The following is a 25,479-nucleotide window of genomic DNA, read 5'->3' as shown; positions in this document are numbered from 1 at the left end:
AGTTATTTAAACTTTTGCAGCTACTGAACTTTTAGGTTTCGGAAATTAATTAGTCAGTATCCATTCAACAAATATTGACTTGTTTAACTGGCACTGTGCCACATACTGGGGCACAAAGATAAATAAGATATGCTCCCTGCTCTCGGTGGCGATCATGTATGGTTGCAGTTTTCAGGCCAAGCCTGTGTGCCCCTGGGGATACACGAAGATTTTCCACGGGCATGAATAGTGCTAACAGAATCCATTTTAAGGCCCTTAAGCTGACCTGTCTGGAATGTGCTTGCAGGGCAGTCAAGCCAGCTCTACATTTCTGCTATTCTCACTTTGCAAAAGAAGAACATATCTCTTACCCATTCTGCAGATTGCGTAGTGCCCCACTGTACCGATATTGCGCGTCGTCCCAACAAAGGAGCAACTAAAAATATTGAAGAGAGTCTCCTAAAATTGAAATATTATAACTCTCCCAGCCATCACATAAATAGATCTATTGCCAGAAAATTTTTATTCTTAAGCACAATTTTTTCCAAATTGGCCCTATACGTGTATTTTGATCAGTTATTACTAATAACAATTGCATTGTAAACTCAGGCTGGAAAAAAATTTACTACTTACTATAATTATAAAAATTATAAAAATTATAAAAATCTTTACTATCACTCTTATGCAAAAACCTGATGTTAGAAATGTTTGTTAAATTAAAATTTCAAGTTGTGTATTTATTTTGTTGCAGAGAAATATGATAGGATGACAATAAAAGAATTTCACACCTAAGAATATATTACATTAAAATAAAATTCTATGGGGAAATAGAATGGGAATATAAGTTCTAGAAGGAAAAGAATCAACTTAAAATTCTAACTCAAAGAATAAATTACTCATGTGTTTTTGCCAACAGGAGATAAATGGGCATTAAATGCAGTTGGTATTTAGATTCCCTTAGATACATTTAATATAAAAAGAGCAATGTAATGATTTTGTATTAAAATTCCAATAGTCACAAATATGCTACCACTGAAATTTGTGACTTTAGATATCAATTTTTAAAACTATATGAAGAGCATAGTTTCTCAAAGTTATTTTCAAGAGTAAATGAACAAGAACCTATGATGATCACTGATAGCTGGGAGCCAGGGAACAAAGTTGTTATAAAGTGTCTCAGACACCAGGACAGAAGCCTGGGTTTGGGGTGGAAGAGGGAGCTGTCAGTTCTGTTTGGAGAACTAGGAAAGTCTTTCCCAGGAGATGGCAATGATTTCTCTCAGAAGTAAGAAGTGTGCGTGCAAGTGTGTGGGTATGCATGTAGGTGGGTGGGTGGGTGAGTGGGTGTGTGTACACGCCCACACACACACACACAGACACACACACACACACACACATGTGTTTCTGACTTTACTAAGGTGATTTCTCCTCACTCCTTTTGGAATTATAAAAATCTTTACTATCACTCTTATGCGAAAACCAAGCATGATTACAGATCAGAACATTGAAAAGTCCTTTCATGAACTCTTCCAGGGTGATATGGAAGACAATAAACTAACTTTAAAGTACTTGGTGTTATCAGTGACTTAAGCGAGGACAGAAGTTGATCTCTATCCTCCATCAAAGACATCTGGAGGTTGGTAGTTCAGAGCAGGCACAGTGGCTTCACAAAATTAAGGATGAGGGGACCAAGGATGCTTTTAGTTCTACAAGCTACCATCACTAGGGTGTGACACTTGTCCTTATTGCCCAAGATAGCTGCTGGAGCTCTAGCTATTCCTTCTGCATTCCAGAGAGTAAGAAGGAAGAATGGGAAAAACAATAGAGGCCTCTGTCAGAGAAGTCAGTTCCCATTAAACAAGCTTCCCAGAAATCCCACACAACATTTCCGCGTACGTTTAATGAGTCAGAATTTAGCCAACTGATCCCACCTAGTTATAAAGGAGGCTGAAAAATGTTTTCTTTGAGCCAGCCATAAGACTGTCTAAAAACTGAGGCTCCGTGAATAAGGAGAAAAGGAAAACAGATTGAGGGGATGAACATCCAGGAGTCTCTGCTACACCTGATACTTAATTTTAAAGTAGAGACCATCAGAATGATTAATCAACATGGTCTTTCTCTTTATGTGGCATTCTCCTCCAGTCTGCGAATTACTACAACATTCATGCGACTATTCTATTTTCCTTTTGTTGTTATTATTTCTTTGGCTGTTTGATATCTCCACTATGATATCCATGTGTCCAATAGAGATCTAGAATTCAACATGTCCAACACTGAGCTCCTGTAAACCCACTCCACCTGCAACCTGCCCATCACAGGTGATGAGCACACTATCCTTCCAGTTGCTCAGGCCAAAAACATTGCAGTCATCCTTACAGGTCCAGAGGAACCATTCTCACCACTTCCCCTTCGCTCCCCAAGCCTCCATCATCCCTTGCCTGGATGACTGCTTTTCCCCCCAAATAGCCAGCTATGCCTGCTTCTATACTTATTCCCACCAAAGTCCACTTTCAACATAGCAGCCTAAGTGATCTTATTAAAATCTTTTATCATCTCCTTCCTCCCAAACTCCTGCAATGGCTCCTTATATCTCTCAGAGTAAAATCAAAATCTTTATAATAGCCAGAAGGCCATACAGGATCTGGTCTCTCATTGTCTAACTTCTTATCGTAATACTTCCCCTCTCACACTCCCTCCTGCCTTCAAGCCTTTGTTCAAGTCTTACCTCCTACCCAACTGTAGGGAGGATGCATTGAAGGAGGTTAGAATTAAGAAGGGTCACTTGAATGAAAGGAAGGGATTGGCATAAGCATCACCATGTTGGAAGAACCAACAGGTCTAATCAGATGTGCGGGCTAAAAGCAGATGAGAGATGAGTTCTTCCCCAACACAACCTCAATCTACTCAACTCCCAGCACTCCAACTACAGGATTTTTCTCAGTGAAATCAAATTTAAAGGTAAACACAAAGATTCCAATGTGGGGTTAGAAACTAACATCTCATTAAAACAATCAACCATAGACTTTTAAAGTAGCAACTTACAGGTAATTTCTGGAAAATTAAGCATAACTGCAGGCATTCATCCATCTATAAATATCAGGCTTCTGAATTCTTAGATGTGGCCACACAGAGGAAATTCTTGGGAGGCAGCAAGGGGTGTGTGCAGAGCTTCGGCCCTGAAAACTGGCAGGCCTGGGTTTAAGGCCTTTCTCAACCACTCACTAGCTGCGCAGCCCTGCGGAGAAACCTGAAATTTTAGTATCTGTGAGTTAATGATAAAAATAGTAGAGAGTTCAGTGAGGACTGAATGAGCTCATGTAGATGCCTGGCACAGAGTAGGTGCTTTGTAAATGTTCACCCCCTCCCCCCGCCGCCTTTCTTTTCTTATTCTCTGCAATCCACGGAACTACCCCTACTTCCAACACAGTTCTGGACAAAACACACTTTTTTTATAATGACTGCTCCACGAAAATTTGCGTTTGTAATCATGTGTTCTATTGTCTTTTATTCCGTGCCAGCATCCAGGCTCGCTCAGTTTCCTTCCACTTTCCAAGAGTGCCACTCCAAATTGGGTTTCACCAGCAAGTTTCCCAAGTATCCTTTTATCCTGTCTTCAGGAACATTATTAATGAAGACATAAAATCAGGCTGGCATGAGTAACAATGCTGAAGGCAATCCTCCAGACACTTTTGTCCCACTCAACAGGGAGATGGTGTCATTTATCATTAGGTTTTGTTACAGTTTTCTGACCCCTTGAAAAACCTACTCATGTCCACATCTACAGGAATTAGTCTTGCAAGTGAACGCTCATGAGTGACTGAATTAAGCGTCCCAGCAGCATAGAACATCCGTTACATCACCCTGACCGATCATCTCTGCTCTCATAAATCTTTGCAATCAAAACAAATTAGTCTGGCATGTTATGTCTAATAAACATTCCCTTTTGTTGTGTGTGGCTCATGCCCAAAAGGAGATAATAGACCAGTCGATAAAAGTCCCCAAATCTCATCGCTGGTTCAAACACTGGTCACGTGGTGAATCAAGAGTCATAATTCCTTGGCGAGGAGAGAAAGGAATGGCCACAGAGTGCCCTATACAAGATGCTGCCGCATGAAACTCATTCTACAAAGTCCTGGGGGGAGATCATGGTCTGGTTTGAGAACCAAGAACGGTTGAGGTTTTCTTGACTTTTTCCTAATGGACGCTAGACTCAATCACTCATGAGGGTTCTCTGTTCCCATTTGCTGAAGAAGTTGAGCATTGCATGTGGCTCAGTTAGAGCGGGGTGTGGGGGACACAGTGACGGAGTAGATCCCAATCTCTCTCCCGGTTCCATTTAGTCTCCATATTATTTTCCTTGCTTCTTCCCTCTCAATTTTTGTTTAAATTGTGGGAAAATGAATATAATATAAAGTTCACTGTCTTTTTTTTTTTTAAGATTTTATTTATTTATTTGACAGATAGAGAGACAGCCAGCAAGAGAGGGAACACAAGCAGGGGGAGTGGGAGAGGAAGAAGCAGGCTCCCAGCAGAGGAGCCAGATGTGGGGCTTGATCCCAGAACACTGGGATCACGCCCTGAGCCAAAGGCAGACGCTTAATGACTGAGCCACCCAGGTGCCCCTGAAGTTCACTGTCTTAACCATTTCTAAGTGTGTAGTTCAAACACTGCCATCCATCTCTAGAACTCTTTTCATCTTGCAAAACTGAAACTCTGTACTCATTATATAATAACTCCCTATTCCCCAGCCCCTGGCAACCACTCTTCTTTCTGTCTCCATGAATTTAACTACTCTGGGTACCTCATATACACAGAGTCTTACAATAACCTATCATTTTTAACAAATGCTATCTTCCTGTATTTTGTGTAAGTTTCTAACTCCATCTGAAACAAAATGGAGACTGAATAAATAAATAAGAAAAAAAAGAGCAAAAATATTTCCTGAGACCAGAGACGTTCAATTCTATATGCATCAAGTCAGTGGCAAGGTTGTAATGTTTGCTAATTCGCATAAAACACGATGGATTGTAAGAAATAGTCGCTATTTAAACAGTTAGCGAATGTGTATACAAGCAGCATATTTAAGATAATAAGGTCAAAGGAGAGATGGAACATAGTAGAGGTTCCCACGAGGGAAGAAATATCAAGATCATTGAACAAGGAAGCAAGTGTGGATTGAAACTCGTCCCTAAAAGGCTAAATGCCAATATACTGATCACAAAGTTTATTGAGAAAGCCACTTCCACAGCAGTGATTCTCAAACTTTAGTTAACATAAAAATTACTCACCAAAAACCTACCAAATCAAAACTGTACTGACTGGGACTCAGGAATCCGAGCATGTCACCAGCTGCCCGGTTGGCTCAGACACAGAAGGTTCTCATCAGCGTGGAGAAACAGTGGTCAGTGCAGTGGATCAGAGGTTGCGAGACCTGCCTCCAATCTGCTGAGTGGTACAGTCTTGGATTATGTTATGCGCATAGACACGTGGTATCCATTACTACCATTTTACCTGCTTCACGTTTTTCTTCTACATTGAGTGCTGTCTGACTGAGCTACCAAAAATGGGGGTAGGGGCAAGAGAGAATGACCCACCAGGGGAAGGTCAGCAAGGGCCAGCCCTGCCATGATCCCGCCACTATCCCACCATCATGAGAAGCCTGTGGTGGTTTTATTTCATGTTTCTTCTCTCGCCTGCCCCTTTGTCACCAGGTATAGACTGGCCGCAGGGGAACTGTGTGTGGTGTGAAAGATCAGAATCTGATGTCTCTCTCATTTATAGCGGTGATTTTCCTCCTTCCTAGAATACGTCTGTGCTGGAGAACCACCACTGGCGATCCACAATCGGCATGCTTCGAGAATCAAGACTTCTTGCTCACTTGCCAGAGGAAATGACGTAAGTGGGGTAGAGATGAAACGCACTGACGTCCACAGCTTAGAGATAAGCCGCTTTCTCGAGGGCAGGCTGGAAGCCCCAGGGTTAATAATGGCAGGAAGCCCGCAGGCTGTGCCTCCTGCCTGCGCTCCATTGTTGTCGATCAGAGGGGATTCCGTGTCAGTTACAGCAGCCCAGAACCCCGATCTCTCCGTGAGCTTTGAGAGGCCCTTGGACAGTCTATGACCTGACACGAGCAAGGATAATAAACAGCCCCCAGCTTTCACACTCTTCAGTATCAATGCTCTGCTTTGTCAAAGCCCTGTCTTTTATGTTAGCAACACTGTCCTCCCACGAAGATCCAAATAATAAATACTCACCAAGAAGGAACACAGGAGATCTCAAGCTAGAGTTAAGACTGGTTTGACAAAGTTTGTTTTGTAATGGCCAGTCTTAGCAAAAATAAAAGTCAGAAATTCTTTCCTGAAATGTCTTTTGTTAAAGTAACTGAATTGGCCCCGGCCATTTTTGGCCATTAATTTACCTATGTCTCTTGCATTTTAAACAGAAAGGGAAATACTAGTTTTCTGGTCCACTGTTTGTTAGCCCAGGTGTTTAGGCCAAGGCCTACTAAATCCAAGGCCAGTACCTCATTTTCCACATGGTCCCAAGTTAACTGCTGTAACGTCTTCCAAGGCCACCACTAATTCTGACCTGTTAAATTAAATGCACAGAGCCCAGCATCGCTAGAGGACAGCAGGTAGACAGAAGGGGGCATAACTTAAAGTTAGTGCTGAGTTTCATCTCTATGGAACAAGCAGTGTGCTCTGGGCTCCTACTGTTATTCCTGGCCCTGTGATACTATCTGGTGCTGTTTCCTAGCACCAAGAGGCATGTGGCTTTTGCAGGAAGGATTTCAATTCTGATAGTTTTTTACCTCCTGGAATGAAATAAAACCCAGCGTCACGCATGGAACAAAAACCTGTGCCTTTTGCTAGAACAGTTGCAAAGATCCAAACAACTAAATGCAAAAGAACTAAAAACTAGAGTAAGAAATCAAGTAAGAAGGAGAAGAAAGGAGGAGGTAAGTGGCAGGGACAGCTAAAGAAGGGAGAGAAGGAGAGAGAGCAGACAGGAAAGAACACAACTAAAGGAAGAAAGGAGGGAAGGACTCGGGACCAGACTTGTCTTTGTCATACCTGCCTTAATCCTTCTGGTGGCTCAGTTATATTCATTTCCTGAGATACGCCTACTCATCCCAATGGATTCCAAATAAAAACGCCATGTTTGTTATGCCTTTGTGGGATGCAGCGTTATAAATTGCTTTTGTAGGAAGAATAATTGTTATGCAATCATACGGAAAGGATTATGGGGGCAGGTGCAGGAGTCAGTCCTGGCATGCAGTTCCTTGTGCATTCATGTTCTTAACCTGGCTGGGGCTGACAGAGATTTCCTTCATACCTACTCATTCAACTCTGTGTGCTCTACGACCCTACAAAATAAAAGGATATGAAGTATGACACCATATACCTAAAATGAGGGAGGCGGGGGGCGGAGGAGTAAAGAATAGGTTCAAACGTAAGCGACCATCAACTTCATATAGACTGCTATATGCAGATGTTATATACAAACCTAAATATATTGAATTTTTATTTTTTATTTATTTATTTTTTTGTGGTGGGCAGCAAAACAAGGTTTGTTGAGCGATAGTGAAATGATAGTACAAAGCTCCCAAGGAGGGAGGGGACGCGAGAGGGTTGCCCTATATTGAATTTTCAAAGATGAATTTTAAAAAATAGTTATGGATCTTTTCTTCTATTGATTACCTTTGGTGTGTGAGGTAAAGCTCTAATTTGCCTATTTTTCCAAAATATCTCATTTTCCCTATACCATTTGTCGACTGATATATTGCTTGTCCACTGGTTTTTAATGGTGTCTTCATTATCCATGATTCTTTTTTAAGTTCCAGTATCTTTCCTGGCCTGTTTTGTCCCATTGGTGTAACTTTCCACACCGTAGAATAGTCACTGTTATTGTCTTCCTTGTTATCACTGTCATTATGCCCTTTCTCTCACCATGCAAATCTGAATGTTTGAGCTGACTTCACCTCTTTTAGAGCACAACCCAAACTCCTGCGATTCTACCGTCTTTTTGCGTCTCACTTAAAGCATGCATTTCTAGTCGATTTTCAGTTTTTAGACCCACGGTTACCATGGGAATGTATAAACTACCACAACTTTGTTCACTCAAGGTTTCAATCACGCTGTAGAGTTATTAGCACACCTCCTGCCCAAAGACAGAAGGGACAGCGGGTGCAGAATCCCCCTTGGGCTCAGAGCGACTAGACTCTGGGAATCAAAGGCAGAAATGAGATTACAAGCTACCTGATGGCGGCAGAATCAATCGCCCTCCTCAAAAGGATTTGCTCTCTGTGTGTGTTTTCTCGTTCCCTCTCGTGGGTGCAGACAGGATATCGAACAGCAGCTGGGCTCCTTGATCTTGGCAACAGACATCAACAGGCAGAATGAATTTCTGACCAGATTGAAAGCTCACCTCCACAATAAAGATTTAAGACTGGAGGATGTACGCGACAGGCACTTCATGCTACAGGTAAACACCACCACCGACAACCACGGCCACAGCTGCCATCCTGCTGAGTAAAAACGCTTAGGGACGTGATCAATCCTGTTAGCACATGTGAGAAGGAGTAGCCCCCACGGGCTAAGTTAGAGCGGTGACCGACTATGAAAAGCTCTGAGACACATGAAATTTTTAAGTGGTTTCCAAGCAAGCAAAATCTGGGTTTCGTGTCATTAAGTTGATAATCTCTCACTTTTCCTTGTCCCGTGGCTGCGTCACCACAACGTAGCCCTTCGGGGCGATTGCACATGGTAAGAACCTACCACGTTTTGTGGCTTTGTGTAAAAGTGACTGCTGTGATACCCGCGCAATTTAGAAATACTGTTTCTGTAACACAAAACTAGATTATATCAACTGTAGTATGAGCAAAATTGAAAACCAAGTCACCTTCCCTCACGTAAAACCTGTTTTATCAAACCCTGCTTTACTTCCTTTTATTCCTAAATTCATACGCTCACAAGCGTGTTTACCTAGTCTTACCATTTTAAGACATCAATCAATAAATTGTGTTAAGTTTAATTGAGTGAACTGAATTGTGTCAGGCGTGACCCTTTCTGCTTCATTCCACAAAAGGACAAGTGGACCCCAAGCGTAGAGCCCTTTTCTTGTATTTTCTCTTGTCTTCCTTCTTTCCTTTTGGCACAAAAGGCTGAATGGATGAACCCTGGATTCGTCTACATAGACCAACTTTACCAGGGAAATGGAGCTGCCTGTGGCAGACTGAACTGGACAGCGTTTCCTTCCGTGCTTTCCTGCTGACCCCTGTGGCTGTCCTGGGTGCTCCACCCTTCCGAGGAAATGCCTTCCTCCCAGCTACAGAACTGTGTCTCCCTCCTTCTTTTTTTTCCAAACTAGTCTTCTAGTCCCCGAGTGCCACAAAGATCAATGTATCTGGTGTTCATGACTCCAGCCTGGAGTCAAGAACTGGCCCGCACACTTGCCTTTCAAAAGGAAAGCTTGCTAACGCCAATGAATTCCTGAAGGGCAGAGCCTGGAAGGGACTTCTGCTCCTCACCTCCTCCATCAGGAACTGGCGTCCCTGTCAACCAGGAAATAAAGAAACAATCAAATATGTAACTTGAATATGATCAGGGTTTTCCCAGATGCCAGCACTACCAGTGTTTCTGTGATGCCCAGGAACTGGGTCAAAACAAACAGACTTTGCTGCGGGGTAGGACGTGTGCCCGGGGGCCCATCTCCACAGTCGGTGGTTAAGGGAGAGAATCTCCTTCTCTGGGAATTCAAGGTAACCCTCTTAGAGTCCGCACTATTGACAAAAGCTGGCATCCCACATCCAGACCAGCGTGAAGTAAGCTTTGAATTAGCTTTGGGAATGACACATTCCAAGGTTTGACATGACTTAGCTCCCTGGCTGGCAGTGGGGGCTTGCTGATTCTACCCAGACACATAGGCGAAGTGATACCCCGAGTCTGTCAATGTGGCCACTGTGAGAATGAGGTCCAAATGATCTCACTCGAGCCTGGCTGGGGCCCCTGCGGCTTCCCTGCTCACGGGCGTGGGGCAGTAGAAGGAGCCAGGCCGCCGCTTTCCTTGGCCTACCCACCCCGAGCCTCCTCCAGGAAGCTCCGTGTCCTTGGACGGTGGCTCTTCTCTCCTTCTCAAAGCTATAAAGTGGGAATTCTGAATGAAGGTTTTGTGTGGTGGTGATAAGTGCTGTTTCCTGAAGAGGCGCTCGGTAAATACAGGCTCGCTACCGTGAGGCACCCCGGCGGGTGGGACAACCTGTGGGGCGTAGGGTGCACTGGCTGCTGAAGGATCATCCTCTGACCATCTCTCCCCGCCCTGTCATTTCTCAGATTGCCTTGAAGTGTGCTGACATTTGCAATCCTTGTAGAATTTGGGAGATGAGCAAGCAATGGAGTGAAAGGGTCTGTGAAGAATTCTACAGGCAAGGTTAGTAGTGATCTGACAGCTGAGTTTTCACAGCCCCTCTTCCTGTTGGGCATTTATCCTAATCAAACAGGAAATGGCTAATCTATCATGACATTTGTTCTTTCATCAACTCTTATTATCCTAACCTTTCTCTTTAACTCTCTTGCAAACCATCCAGGCCTTTTTGGGAAATAATTTAAAAATAAATAACACTGTCTTACTACGAAAACAGGTAGTAAAGAGGTGTAATAAAAATGAGCAAAAGGGAGGAATAAATGTATGTGTGTATATATATTTTTTTATATATGTATATATAATTTTTTAATGGTTTTCCTCTGCGGATATAAGAATGTGAGGGACAGCTTGATTTTTACTCTGACCTTCATTTTAATGAGTTTAGCACAGCCTAAAGGCTAAATGCCGTTCGGGGTCAATGTTTTCCAATCCGACGGGACTTAGACTCCTTCTGTATTCCTTCTCCTGGCTTTCTTAAATAATGTCAATAATGAAACAGAGCATGGCTGCCAAGAATTGAGCTCATCCTTTCAAACATATTCAGTGAGAAGAGAAGTGGCCCCAAGTTCGGGTATGATTTTTAAGAGATTAACCTCATTCAGAAATAAGGCTATGAATGAGCGAACAGGATCTTGACACTGGGTGGGATATCGGCCTTTAAACACAGCCTTGTTTCTTCAAGCCTTGTTTCAGTGCTCAGGATGTCTGTTCAGGCACAACAGTGCCCTGATGTTAGTGACAGGATCAGGTTTGAGAGGCTGAGAACAAATAAAGCCCGAAGTGTCCCACATACCAGCGCCGTGGGGAGGTCAAGTAGCAACAGTGAGCCTTTTGGAGAAGCTTCCATCGAAAGATGTGTCAGTGACATCGAGATGGTCCCAAAGACAGAAGACAAAGCAGAAGAGATTGGGTTCACGTGAGGCCAGAAGGCTCTGCTCACCACCTCTTTCGCTCAGAGGAAAAGCGCTCCTGGAGTGCCCACAACTCTGTGGGACTTCACTTCCATTGAGTGTGAGTGGTTAGAAGTCAACAGATCAGTTCTTGTGGCCTATGGTATAAAATCTCCAATGAGAGGAAACCAAAGGAAATATGATGAAATTGGAACAGGAGGCTTAGATCAGACAAGTATTTTCTTTACTCTGTGATATAGAAAATATTGAAATAGCAACATGAGAGAAGGGCTAAGATCCTCATGCTTGGAAATCAAACAATGGGGCAGAAAAGAGATTCTACTCTGTCCCTCTTGGTTTTGACTCAGTCGTGTGCTCCTGTTGGCACCAATTGCCATTTAACCCTTCCCTTTGCTTATCTTACCTCCTATTTGGATTATGAGCAACTCAAGGCAGGGGGCCATGTCACTTGGGGAGATAGTAAGGCCCACGGAGCTGGGGAATTGAAGCTATTAACTACATGGAGTAAATGGGACCCACCAAGAAAAGGGATCCATAAGATCTCTTTACCAAAACTGGTTGTTGTCCTAACAATATATGCACATGAAGCGTTACAAGACAGAACGACCTAGGACACATGTAATTCTGACCATAAAAAGTGAGCTTCCATGCACTTTGCTCTGGCATGTCTCCTGGCAGAGAAAGGAATACAGAGAGGGTATGTCGGGTCCTTTCAAATTTAATAGCCTATGGTCGAGCAGAAGTTCTGCCTGTTTAAAAGGAGACAGAATGACTGGACTCTCTGGTCATCCAAACAGCCTAGCCTCTCTATGGAATTAATTTTTTTAATTCTATAAGCACCATTTGTATCATTTTGATTGATCTTATTCTGGCTTTCAGTTAGGTATTTGGGTTTCCACAGACTGCTCATAGTCTTAGCCCAACTATCTTTGATGGTTCATGATGCTGAGCAGAGGAAAACTTTTAAAATCAAGGTTGAGGACTTTGGGGTAAGAAAGATGACACCCCATGGATTAGGAAAATAGCATTAAATTCTGAGAACAGAAATTAGGATTCTGAACATCATTCAACTCCTTCCTCTCCATGTTTTAAGAAAGTCAAATCTCTGTCCTGTTATAACCACCGACTGACATCTTCTCAATCAACCAAGAGTCCCAAAAGTTTTTTTTTTTATTGTATTATGTTAGTCGCCATACAGTACATCCCTAGTTTTTGATGTAAAGTTCCATGATTCATTACTTGCGTATAACACCCAGCGCACCATGCAATACGTGCCCTCCTTACTACCCATCACCAGTCCATCCCATTCCCCCATGGTTCTCCCCTCAGAAGCCCTCAGTTTGTTTCTCAGAGTCCGTAGTCTCTCATGGTTCATTCCCCCTTCTGTTTACCCCCCCCCCTTTCTTCTTCCCTTTCTTCTCCTACTGCTCTTCCTACTTCTTATGTGCCATAAATGAGTGAAGTTTTTATTGAACATCTGCTTCCAGCTTTGTCTAAACCTTAGCACAACTTTGTCTAAACCTTAGCACAACTTTCCCTATGCACAAAGCCCCAAGAAGGGAGCGGTAAAGGATACAAAGTATTGCTAATGGTTCATAACCTCAAGATACTAGGCAGTAAATTTCCTGGAGGAGCGAAATGATGCAAATTTCCTCTTTGTGTTCTCTACATTGATTAACAAAGAATCTGAAATGTACACTGCTTTATAAGTCTATGTTGAATGAATAAATGAAAAAATGATCTAAGTGCATGACCTCTTAGGGTGGAGGTCACAGGAGAAGATCTGGTGCTGAGGACGTAGGATCCAAACTGGATGTTGGAGGATGGGTAGTGTGCTGTATTTTCCAATAGAAGAGCCATGAAGCACATGGCAATAGCTAAATGTAAAATAATTAAATTTAATTAAATTTAAATCTTAGTTCCTCAGTTATTGATCATATTGCAAAAAGCTACTGTGGTGGGCAGTGCAGAGAACACTTCCATCATTGCAGAAAGTCCTGTTGATGCTGCTGGTCTGCCTAGACAGACCTGGACAAAGGCATTGAAATGGAGACCTGCTTCATACAGCAACCTGGACCCAGAGAAGGCGAGAATGTGGGGATTTGTGGATTCGTACACCAACCAGGCTCAAGTAGAGAACGTGGCAATGAGCGTCATCTTAGAAGTGCAACTGAGGCAACATAAATAATTGAAGTAGAAGAAACACTGAAGGCAGAAAAGTAGCTAAAAAGCAAACACCAAAAGTGAGTTATAAATAAGCCAGAATAGAGTCAGGCAGAATGTGAGTAGGGGAAAAAAGATATTCCAAGAGAGGAATCAACAGGATTTGATGCCTCAATATGGAGGGTGAAGGGAAGGGAGAAATCAAAGACAATTCCTCCAAAGTGTCAAGCCTGACTGAAAAATCACGATGAATAGAATTATGGAGGTAAGGAGTAGATCTCATTTTGATATTAGAACTCATTTTAATATTAAATGGTGTCACCCCCTGTCCTCAGAAGGCTAGCGTCATCTGCTTCCCTGAGTTCCTCAGGTTAAGCCAGACTGATTTCCTTACCTCGGTCTTGAGAATAACCAGGGCCCAAGGGACCACAGGAGGCACAGCTACAGGCGTAAAACGAATGACAGGTGTGGCATCTCTTAGGTTCTAGCTCAGCTGTTAAGTGCAGACACTTTGGAGCCAGACTTTTGGGTTGGAATCCAGGCTCCCCCCTTTAGTAGTAATGTGACAACTTGGGTCAAAATACTTCCCTTCATCTCAATTTCTTCATCTGTAAAACGGGTATTACAATGAAGTCGTTATGAGGAGGAAATTAATTAAACATGTGTAAAATGCTTAGCATAGTGCCTGGCACACACTAAGCACGGTATAAATGTATTTTGATCTCCTCTTGTATAGAAGTGTACATTCACAACTGTGATCTGAGCTGTTTCCCAGGACCAGCTTCTCTACTGATTAACCAGACTGTTTTTCCCAACGCAAAATTTACCCATAATTCTTCACCCCCTGAAGGACTGATAAAGTATTCTGATTAAAGCTTTACATGGTACATTTCGCATTTGGTCTTCTAGCTGGCAAAGGCTTAAAAAGAAATATTTTTCTGACTTTTATACTTTTTTTTGAGCTTTAGTTACACTAAGTGACACTAAGTCAGATTAAAGGCGATAACATTTATTTCTGCTTAATATTGTAGCTACAGACGGAGATGTTCCTCAAGTGAGATTTTCTAGTCCTCACCCCCATTCCCTGCCTCCTCACTATTCCTGTTGTTCAGAGGAAATCAGACGAGGCTCAGGCAGAGTGAAAGGCTGGGGGAGCACAAAATCTGTTCTCTTAACCTGTAACTTAAAGCCAGAACTTCCATTTCATGTAGGAAATTGCTCATTACTTGTATCCTTGTTTTTATAGATCTTGGTCAAAAATTTATTCTAGCCCCAGAGCATACCTATTTACAATGAGCCTATTGTAAATGGTCACTGACACTCAGATATTTTGTATTTTCACAGAGGCTACCAGAGCAAGTGGGTGCTAGGGAGTTCCTAATGGTAACAGGCAGTGAACAGTAATTCCCAGAATAACTTCTTTGAAGTAGATCACTAAAGTTAGCAACACTCGTTTTTACAAATTCTAGATTACCCGTGTTTCTTTTTCTTTCTTCTTAGGTGACCTTGAACAGAAATTTGAACTGGAAATCAGTCCGCTTTGTAATCAACAGAAAGATTCAATCCCTAGTATACAAATTGGTGAGTTGAATTCAGTTTTAATTTTTTTTTCAGTTTTAATTTTAAATAAACACTTTTGGCACTTCTACCAGAGTAACATAGAAAAGAAAATCTATACGCAGCCTTTGAAAGATGCAAACTGGAGGTTTAATGAGTGGCTGAGTCCAAATAAACACTCTAATCATGACTGATCTACTGGGTAATTACCAACCGAGAAGCTATGACAAATGGAGAAAGGCTTTGTAACTAGCCTGTATTAACTTGGTAGTTCAGAATCGAATCAAAACCAAATCGAGTAGAGAAGGAAAGTCGTAAGAACCAACTATTAGCTGCTGAGGAACAGATCAGTTCACACTGTTTAGGACTCAAAGAGTGGAAAGTCGGCAGAATCAACCTTGAGGACTCTTCCAATCTACCCCACTACCCTTCATCCCCAACGCAGTCCCAAGGGCCAGTGCTCTGCAAACCATCCTATCCCTTGTGGCCCCGGATCCCATGCTTCTCTATTCTCCACTTCAAAACTTATTTTCAGTCTTATTCTCAAGTGTCAATTGCAGTAAACTGTTCAACTGTGATGTTAATGCATCTAAAATAATGATTACTTTAAGTTATGCATAAAATCATTCAACAAATCAAATGGTGGAAATTTCAGGCGCGTAGGAAATATTTTTGATCCAGTAAGAATTTCTATCAGTTCTTAAAACACTCTACCAATTCCATCTACATTTAAAGCAAGTCCTTCATTTCCTTGCAGTTCCTTCCAATTAAAACCAAACTCAGAACTTGAACTCTATTACTCATAAACTATAGCCCTGACATGTACCAGCTCCCACCGACCTCAGAGAGCTTAATGCATTCACAGGGCTGCAGACCTCTGTAAGGCTCAAGGCTTAATGCCTCTACTTGGGAGGGAACGGGGCATCGGAAAAAAATAAGCTGAAAATTAAGAAAACCAGAGCAAGTTAGTCAAATAATAATATGCTTACAATCACTAGGAGTCAAATCTAAACCACCAAAGAGTCGTAAAGTCATCCTCAGGAAATAGAAACAAAATTAATCTAGTTACAAAGATCTGAGTGATATATGGAAATATTAAGATAGAGATGCTGAAATTATGGGATTATTGGTGATTCATTTTTTTCCAAATTGCCCTTAGTATTGTTGTTTTTACAATTAAACTGATTCTTCCACCCAAAAAAAAGGAAAAGGTGGGAGTGTTAGAAAAACAACAACAACCAGCAAGAATCCAGGACAATGACATAGCTACGGAATCACTGGGGCAGTGCGGGGAGGGGAGCACATGAACAGAAATTCAGCCTTGGTCTCCCGGGAGCCAATCCCCTCCACCCAAGTTGCTTAGTTATGGGGTTCTGCAGATGCAATTTAAAAGGAATAGACCCTGACCAAAATCCCAACTCCAGGGCCCCACTTGTTAAGCCCCGGCTAGAAAGCAATTTGCCAGGCTCCTGTTAAAACCATTTTGTGAAAAGCGTTCACATTGTTAAACACACAACCTGGATTTGCAAGACAGACCTGATTTTAGAGATTCTGCCCTGTTGTTGTCATGAGAACACACTTATTTTGTCAGATCATATGTCCTGGTTTTCAGCACAGGAAAATGTGGTTACCATAGATACCTGTTTTTAAAATGGGGTGGGGATTGAGAGAATAGGAAAGTCTCAGGGATGTTACACCAGCACACCAATAATAAAGAGAAAGGGAAGGTGATGATAAAACAACCCTTCGTACATAAATCTTTCTCGGTCTCTGTTCCACGTCTCCAGACTCTGTAGGGTCAGGGTTGGGAGGTGTGGTGTGAAGGGGTAGATCGGGCTAATCTGGAAGAATCCAAACATAGACAGACTCTGATGGGAGCCGCAGGCTTCAGCCTCCCAGACGAGGATTTTACCAGTGGGCCTTAAGTAATGCAGCTATTTCTTCTGCCCTGATTCCCCTGGAACTGAAACTGTCCCCTCTCTTTTTTCTGTCCCAGTCCACAGTGAGAATTTCCCCATGTGCCATCTCAGGTTTAGATCTGATTTTCTGTTTAAGTCATTCATATTCACCCAAGTGGAAGTGGGATTTAAAATCCCTTCCCCTCTCTTCACCAAATTCTGCATTTTAGAAAGAAGATATTAGATCAAATGAATCTCTAATTCATGAAAGCTATAGGAGGAGGAGAAAGAGGATTGCCTTCAATCCCTGTTTGCCCTGAGGCCACCATGTCTCCCTTCCCCAACTCCAGCCCTCCAGGAGGACAAAATCCAGGCAGTCAGTCCCTCGCTTGCTTAGAAGAAAGAGCTTGGCACAATGCACTGGGAATGGATGGAACAGGTTCCCAAACGTGATCGTGCAGAAATCACTTTCATTTGAAAAAGTACCTCCTGATGTCTATTCAGACTTCAAAATGGCCTTTCCTGCTCTACCGTGAGAGGTGTTTACATCGGAGAAGAGAAATACGGAGGGATAATTCCCCAGTAAGGTCAGGAAGAAAATGAGTTGATTTTTAAATACCAGATTTTTAAATGTTGGATTTGTAGCTTTTTTATATTAAGGCAAACTTAATAAATATTTACACTTTACACTTTAGAATAGTATAATTTTATGAACTACCTTTTTAATATCAAATCTCTCTTACAGTGAAGGATATTAGAAATTAGATACAGAGGTTATGAAGGAAGTGAAGAAAATTCAGGAATAGCCAACAAGAAAATTCAAGGAAATCCTTACTTGCTGAGTCCTTATATAACCTTATCATTGGCTTAAACTTTCCTCCTCAGGTTTGAGTGATCTAAAATGATTTCATAAGACTTAAATCATATTTCACATATGATGAGATAATGCAGAAATGTGAAATAACATTTTGCATTCCTGCATCCTCTTTCCTTCTCTGTAGCACCCTCAAAGGCCAAGCATCTGCTGTTTGTTCAATAAAGAGATAACCAAATCAAGCCTTATAATTCACAGCCTTGTAAACATAAAGTGTCAGTTGGTGGAAAATTTGTTATGCTGAAAAACACTTGCCTTTTCTCCCCACACCTGCATTTCAATAAAACTTAAATATGTCCAAGTTTGTGATGACTCCAATCATTCCAGCCTAGACTGGAAGTCATCCTGGCTTTGATAAATCATATTTAATATGGAAAGCACCCTAACATTGAAATATGATTAGAACGCAACAAGTCTAAAATAATTAAGAGAACAGACATATCTAATATCAACCAATCTTATCTGGTCATTAAAGTAGGGATTTGATGCAAGTAAAAATCCATATTGAAGATGAGTGAACTTTTATTTACCTACATTTAGTTGCTTAACATAATTGAGAGTAAAACAAAACTGTGAATTAATACTCTTGAAAAAATAGCTCACAAGGTAAACATATGAATTCTCCAGATGGGTCTAAATCAACAACGATGTGCCCCTTTCTGATCTCATTCACCCTTTCCTCCCCTCCTTCAGCTCCCCACCCCAGCTCCAACACCGACTTTTTCCTACCTTTCTGTTCATACGTCTTTCTCCCTCAGCAAATAATAACAGCCAGCCTTTAGAAGGTTTACTACGTGCCAGGAGCTCTCTGAGCGTTTCGCCGGTGTGAAGTCATTTCATTGTCATAACAGCCCTACGGGTCTGGCACTCTTCCTAGCTCCTTTTTACAAATGAGGAAACTGAGGCCCGAGGGGTTAAGAAGCAAGCCCAGGGTGACATACCCGGTGCTCCTAAACTGACGGGTAGGGACCGGCTCACCTGTTGCCGCCGTGTCTCCGGGCCGGGCGCAGAGCGGCTCGCGCAGGTGTCCGGGAGGGAGGAAGGCGCACGCGGTGCCGCCTTCCGGCGCTGAGCTTGACCTTGCCTGTTCTAGGTTTCATGACCTACATCGTGGAGCCGCTGTTCCGGGAGTGGGCCCGTTTCACGGGCAACAGCGCCCTGTCCGAGAGCATGCTGCGCCATCTCTCGCACAACAAAGCCCAGTGGAAGAGCCTGCTGCCGAAGCAGCGCAGAAGCGGCGGCGGCGGCGCGGAGCACGCGGGCCAAGGGACTGAGAACGAGGAGCAGCCTGGGACCAAAGGCGACGCCCCGTAGTCCCAGCCGCCTGCCCCTGCTCCGCGCAGAGAGAAGGAGAACCTCCTCGAGCAGAGGCCTCCTGAGAGGGGGGCAGCTCCGGGAGGGCTGGGGGGGCTCTTGCCGACCAGCGCAGCCACGCGCTGGGTCTCGTCCCGGGCGCCTCGGAATGCCGCCCTCCCCCTACTCACCTGCCTCCTCTCCTTTGTCCAAGTGTACAGAAGCCATCCGTCACCTCAGCTTTCGCTGCCGAAATAAGCAACTCCATTCAGGAACGTGGGAGCACTTTTCGGGGGGGCAGGTTCGCCCCTCAAGGAGAAGACTGGGGAGTAAGAAAGAGGTGCTCCTGCCATGTCCCCCTCGGGCCCTGGGTCACACTGCGACAGGCGACGGTGGCGAGTCCAGAGCGTTTTAGCATTTGCCATCTGACTGCTGATCTGCATGACAAACACACCAGCACATTCGGAACTCCAAGGAGATGGGTCTGAAGTGCGAGAGCACAGAAGAGAACGCGAGAGAAAGGACCTTCTATTTTAATAATAATTATTATTATAAAAATAATAATAAATCTTTTTAACTTTTATATTTTATGCACTAGACAATGGATCTAAAACTTTGGACTAAGATTACTCAATGTACCCAAACTTGAACAGGGGGTTCATTGTTTTGTTACTGACTTTATGCCACTTTGGGTCAGAGATTTGGCGTCTGCTCAATTTAAGAAACCACGTTTCCTATCCGATCCGAGGGGAAGGTGCTGTACAGTCCATTCCTTTGCACCATTAGCCGATCTGTCTTTTATCAATAACTCAGATGCCGTGACATGTTTATATGCACACGTGTACATTTTCTGTAAATACCAAGCGCTACTGATTCCCATGCCAAAATACATGAGTATTATGGGATTGCTACCTGTATAAACAATGGCACTGTGAACAGAATACTGTTAGTTTTAATACAAGAGAATGCGTTTGTAAATCTGGTATAGAGTTTATTAATATACTATTGTTTGCAGATAAAGGCCTTAACTTTAAACATCTTTCATCTTCTGAAAGCTGCCCGACTTAAATCCTCACAGACATCCTTCTGAACTGCCTCCTCATGCCCATCTTTGTGCTTTCCAGCTAAGGTCACAAACCAAAACTGACTAAAGTCTTTGAGGAAATATTCTGGAAACTTCACATGCATTCCGCTTGAGACCATAGTGTTTAATCTATGGTACCAAGCACCGTTTCCTCAGATTAATGAGACCTTTCAACAAGCCTGAAGTCACTTTTCAACACAGCGATGTTGCACACTGTTCTAATAAGCCAGCTGATAAGCTTGTGTCTATGTGACTCTTGTCTTGGACCGTGGTGGTGTGTCAGCCTTGCGGGAGACACGGCAGGTCTCACAAACCTCCTATGACCCGCCATCTAACCGTCAGGGAACTCCCTGCCCTCCCACCACACTTCTGTCTGCTATGGCTACTGCACCAAAGAGCCTTTGGCTTATGGTTGGCGTGCATTTCTTTGGTGTTAATAGTAACTGGATTTTTCTTTTTCCTTAATTTTGTGTGAACAACTACTCAATTATTTAGCGGAAGTTAACATTATTTAAGTCAAGAAAACATTTCAGTTTTTCGACCGAATTTACCTTCCTGGCAGGTCATCGTGGTTCATTATGGTTCTAGTGAACAAGAGTCACCTTGGAAACTGGTTGCTGTTTTTTTCTGCAGACTCTTGGTCGGACAATCAGTTCGTTACAGCATCCTTCTCTAGTGACTAAACTCTGTGAGTTCAACCTTTTCCCTAAAAATTCTAGCGTAAGTAATGTAACATGAAAATTGACATGTCCCTTTCTTCTTACCTTAAATAACGCTGTAGTGGGAGAATGATAGGTGATCATTTCTGCCACTATCGAGCTGTTTCTCAAGCTGACAAACTGACAGCTAACTCTCGTTTCCTACATGCGACTCTTGTGGGTTTTTTCCCTCCTAATGTACAAATGAAATGTTAGAAACTTGACTGGTTTGTAATAAGTTTCTAGAGAGAGACTGAGGTTTGCTGAGTGAAGGTTTAGGGGAAATTTTGGAAAGTTGGTTATATTTTCATTAAAGTAGGAGAGATTGTCAGATGGTACTAAAGGAAGTGTGAAAACCTCATGAAATGGGCAGACGAGAAGTTGAAATTGTTGATATGGGTAAGAGAGGAGTTGTGAAATCTCAACACTAGCTTTTTGGTCTCTGTAATGACTATGAACTGACACAGGATTCTTTATTGCTTTAATCCTCTGAAGCGCTCAGCTTGGTGAGGCCCCAAGAGAAAATGTTGAATGTATTCCTGCTTCCAAATCTCTCTTACTTTGGTCTGATGATGCAGAGAGAGCTTTTCGAGTGGTCTGTGTTTAATGTCCATGAGATCAAATGAAGGAAAGCAATTGTCAAGGATGATGCAGTGGAGAAAAGAAAGAAGATGTTATTTTAGCAAATGGGGCTTCTGCCTTGGGTTTAGGAAATGGACTTTGTTTAAATTATATTTATATTGTAACTTAAATAAGTAAGATTGGAGGCATTTTTAGTAGTTCCAAGTTCATAGGACAAAAGTCCATGTTACAATTAGGTCTTGAAGAAGAGCTCGCAGAGAAAACCACCAAATATCCGGTTATGAAGCAGCTACCAGTACAATCAAAATTTGAAGTAAAATGAGACACGATGCATAAACTAGATGCATTTTTGTCCTTCTTTCAACCATCTGGAGTATTCCTGAGTTCCTTGCTTTTTGGCAAAAAAAAAAAAAAGAAAGAAAGAAAATGTGACAACTTCTTTTTCCTGCCTCCTAGTGGCTCCCGTTCAATAGAGGAGTTCAATTGCTAGTTAAGACGCGGCCGTTGGATCACCCGTGGATTTTATCTTTATATTCTTCTCCTGGTCCGTGGACCACCAATAGTTGACTTACCAAGTTTAATTCTGTCATGCCTCGAGAAGAAAGGAATCAAAGGGCTATTTTTAGTAAGGAAAATAGAGTTCAGATCAAATTAAGAGAGAGAATATTCGTCACTGCCAGGCCTGACCGTCAAAGCCTGCTTCTCCTTTAACAGCATCTGTGAATAGTCAGAAACTTGTCCAGAAGCCCGGACCTATCCATAACTCCTCTAGGCTGAGTAAAATTCCCGCTCTTTTCCACCTGCTTAAGGCTTCCCACAAAGGCATTTGGAGCGTGTCCGGCAACACTGTTTTCAGATAGTGCTTCCTACAAAATGCAGACTAGTTTTGTAATCTTTTGTCATGTTGAATCAGATCTGCTCACTGATTTGAATTTGGTTATGAGCTTGTGTCTCACTGTATTTCTTATGCTTTGTTTTTTTAAGCAAATCCTTAAAATTGTGTTGTTTTCTGTACACATGTGAGATTTGGAAAAAAAAAAAAAAAAAACCACACACACCTTGTGAGTTTTGCTCAAAATGTGGCCTAAATATCCATTGGCATGTCTAGATGAACAATTGAAAATAAAGATAATTTCTTAAAAATATCAAGGTATAAAAATATACTGATTCTCACCAGGTAACATGTTAGCAGCAAACCAATCAGATTCAACAGAAAAGGCCCACTGCTCAGGAGAGGAGACTTTCAAGGGAAAAATGTACAGACATGGTCTCCATGTGACTCATTCTACTTGGGGCTGCAACAATAGCCATGACCTTGAAGGCATCACTCGCCAGTTAGTCCCAAGTCAGAGAAAGAGGGCTCTCTTTCTCCCACCATTCAGTTCTACACTTTCTCTGGGTCCTGATATGTTTCTGTGTCACATTTGTCAAACTCATATATGAGTGAGAATGAGGTACAATGGATTAGGTTGTAAAGACAAAGCAGACTTCATTCAGTAATTACCTGTGAAAAATATGGTCTTGTAGATGTCAGGACTGGAAACGATCGAGAACAATAGAACAGTTCAGGCAAGACAACCAAGTGTCCTAAACCCATCTGGAAACAGAGGAGAAAAAAACCACCACCCTTGTTTCCCAGAAACAACCTTGTATCTGCATAGTCTCTTCATGTCCCTTTTTATTAAGATTGGATTCAGAATCTCACTGACCCCTTCATGCTTCCCTATGTCTGATTACAAAGCCTCTTTAACATTTGTGGATATTTGATATCATAAAATCAAAATCAAAATTGAGACCCTAGTGGTTTTCCAAGTAACAGTGAGACACAATTTTCTTTTTTTTAAAGTTGTTTTTGTTTTTTGTTTTTTTTTTTTTATTCGACAGAGATAGAGACAGCCAGCGAGAGAGGGAACACAAGCAGGGGGAGTGGGAGAGGAAGAAGCAGGCTTATAGCGGAGGAGCCTGATGTGGGGCTCGATCCCAGAACACCGGGATCACTCCCTGAGCTGAAGGCAGATGCTTAACCGCTGTGCCACCCAGGTGCCCCAAGACACGATTTTCAAATGTCCCTGGGACCGTAGCTGAGACATTGTGAAATAAGTCAAGCCGATGTGAGCAATTGAAGATCTACTATGTACCAGAAGTTGCACTAGATACTTGGGATGTAAAAAGACTCCATTTCTCCAGGAGCATTCGGACTCTGTCAGAGACCGGTGTTGCCAGTGGATGTTGCTTAGAGAAGCCGTGAGAACTTCTGTAAGGGCTCAACCACCGATAAAGCTCTCGAGTACAAAGGAACAGAATGCAGATAAGCTTTGGAAACTTGTAGGGGCCAAGAGCAGGCTGCCCCAAAATGTGCTATGTAGCCATATTGATTATTTTAAATAAAATTACTTAAGTGACAACCTGTGTAAGAAGGACCCTCAGACCCTCCTCTGTCCCCCTGAAAGCAGGAGATAAATCTCCCATGTGGCATGTACCCTCCTGTACCAAGAGGTAGAGACATCCTTGTCACCAGAGATGGGAACTTTAGAGCCAAGAAGGCTGTGTAAACAACTCTTCTTACTTTTTACTAATTTACTACCCCAAGCCAAATTCTGCTTAGCATTCTTTACTAATTGAAGCTTCCAAAGTTAAGTTTTCTTCGTCCTGTCAATTCCTCCCAGATCTATTGTCTTTGTCTAAAGAGCATAAAACGGCCTGCCTTGGTCATTTCTTCAGGTCTCAATTTCATTATTGGGCCTCCACGGGCACATAATCAAGCTTTGCGTTTTTCTCCTATAAACCTGTCTCACGTAAATGTAATTCTTAGTCCAGCTAGAAGAACCTGGGACTGAGGAAAATTTCTTCCTCTCCTTCAAGACAAAAGTGGGTCCCAATCTTGATTTAGTCACTAAATTATTCTGTGACTTCAGGGAAGTTACTGAACATCTATAAAATTATTTCCAGACAGGGGCACCTGGGTGGCTTGGTTAGTTGAGCGTCAGACTCTTGATCTCAGCTTAGGTCTTGATCTCAGGGTCATGAGTTCAAGCCCCATGTTGGACTCCACACTGGGTGTGGAGCCAACTTAAAAAAAAAAAAATTCCAGACAGTAATAGCTTTTATAGTATTGTTGTGGCAATTAAAAGAGACTGCATACAAAAAGCACCAAGCATTCTGTCTGGTATGGGTTGGTCTTTCAAGAGATGCGAGTTCTCCCCTCATCAATGACAAGAAGTCTGGCAAACAGCCATGCTCACGTGGGTAAGAATGTAAAGAATATACGGGGGGGAAACGCAGTGAAGAAATGCTGGTGATTTCATATTAGGAAGTCAAACTCATTTTTACATTTTTTTAAAACAGATTTGTTACCTTCTGTACTTACTTATTTGCAGGGTTGGATAAAAGATTACCCCTTCAATCCTTTGCTCAAATGGAGGCTCTTTCTCAGCTGCCCATGACCTTGGCTTAGCCTTCTCTACTCTAGAGCAGAGGATAGTGGATCTTCTGTTTGCTGCTCTGTCGGAAATTTCTGTGAAGGAAACAGCTCCTAAAAACAAAATAAGAATCATTTATCTCCCTTGCGTCTTTGCCCCCGAAGCCCTCATTCTGGCTGGTGATGGCTCTGCTCCTCTGTGTCAGGCCCTGGAAGGGTGTTCTGGTCTTTCACAGGCTCCACCATAGGCCTAGGTTGGTGCCTCCCAGACGCACACCCCTTACATTTCCAGACATTTTCTCAGCCAGTGCTCACCGTCTGTCCTAGAGCAGGACCAAAAGCAGAGGCACTTCTCAAGTAACATCCCATCAGAGAAGGGAAGAGACTCAGTCCTGCCTCCATTAGAATGTAACAGACATTTGAGTAATGACTGCACAGGGAGCTTTTAGCTACAGAACAGTCCACAATGGGATTTTTTTTTTCAACTAAGCCAGAGAGATTAGCAGAAAATTTTTAAGTTTTAGCTGATAGGATTTGAATATGCATTATTGCCTTGTCTCAGTCATCTAAGCAACGATGGATCTTTGATTCAATTGCCTG

General features: G+C 42.5%; 1 protein-coding gene across 2 annotated transcripts in view; it reads left to right on the top strand.

Annotated features, from left to right (window-relative positions):
• Positions 1–23,206, top strand: part of PDE7B (phosphodiesterase 7B) — a 314,282-nt gene extending 291,076 nt beyond the window's left edge. Inside the window, exons 8-12 of one of the 2 annotated variants that reach the window (XM_026504869.4) lie at positions 5,783–5,874; positions 8,319–8,463; positions 10,311–10,407; positions 14,976–15,056; positions 18,898–23,206. In XM_026504869.4, coding sequence (XP_026360654.2) covers positions 5,783–5,874; positions 8,319–8,463; positions 10,311–10,407; positions 14,976–15,056; positions 18,898–19,118 — 636 coding nt within the window. In that variant the 3' untranslated portion in view covers positions 19,119–23,206. The remainder of the gene's footprint in view (positions 1–5,782; positions 5,875–8,318; positions 8,464–10,310; positions 10,408–14,975; positions 15,057–18,897) is intronic. The other variant, XM_026504867.4, reaches the window with a different exon arrangement.
• Positions 23,207–25,479: the final 2,273 nt, after the last annotated feature.

The sequence above is a fragment of the Ursus arctos genome, unplaced genomic scaffold, assembly GCF_023065955.2.
Source record: "Ursus arctos isolate Adak ecotype North America unplaced genomic scaffold, UrsArc2.0 scaffold_13, whole genome shotgun sequence".
In the NCBI taxonomy this organism is placed as follows: Eukaryota; Metazoa; Chordata; class Mammalia; order Carnivora; family Ursidae; genus Ursus; species Ursus arctos.
This window is presented reverse-complemented; position numbering and strand designations above follow the sequence as displayed.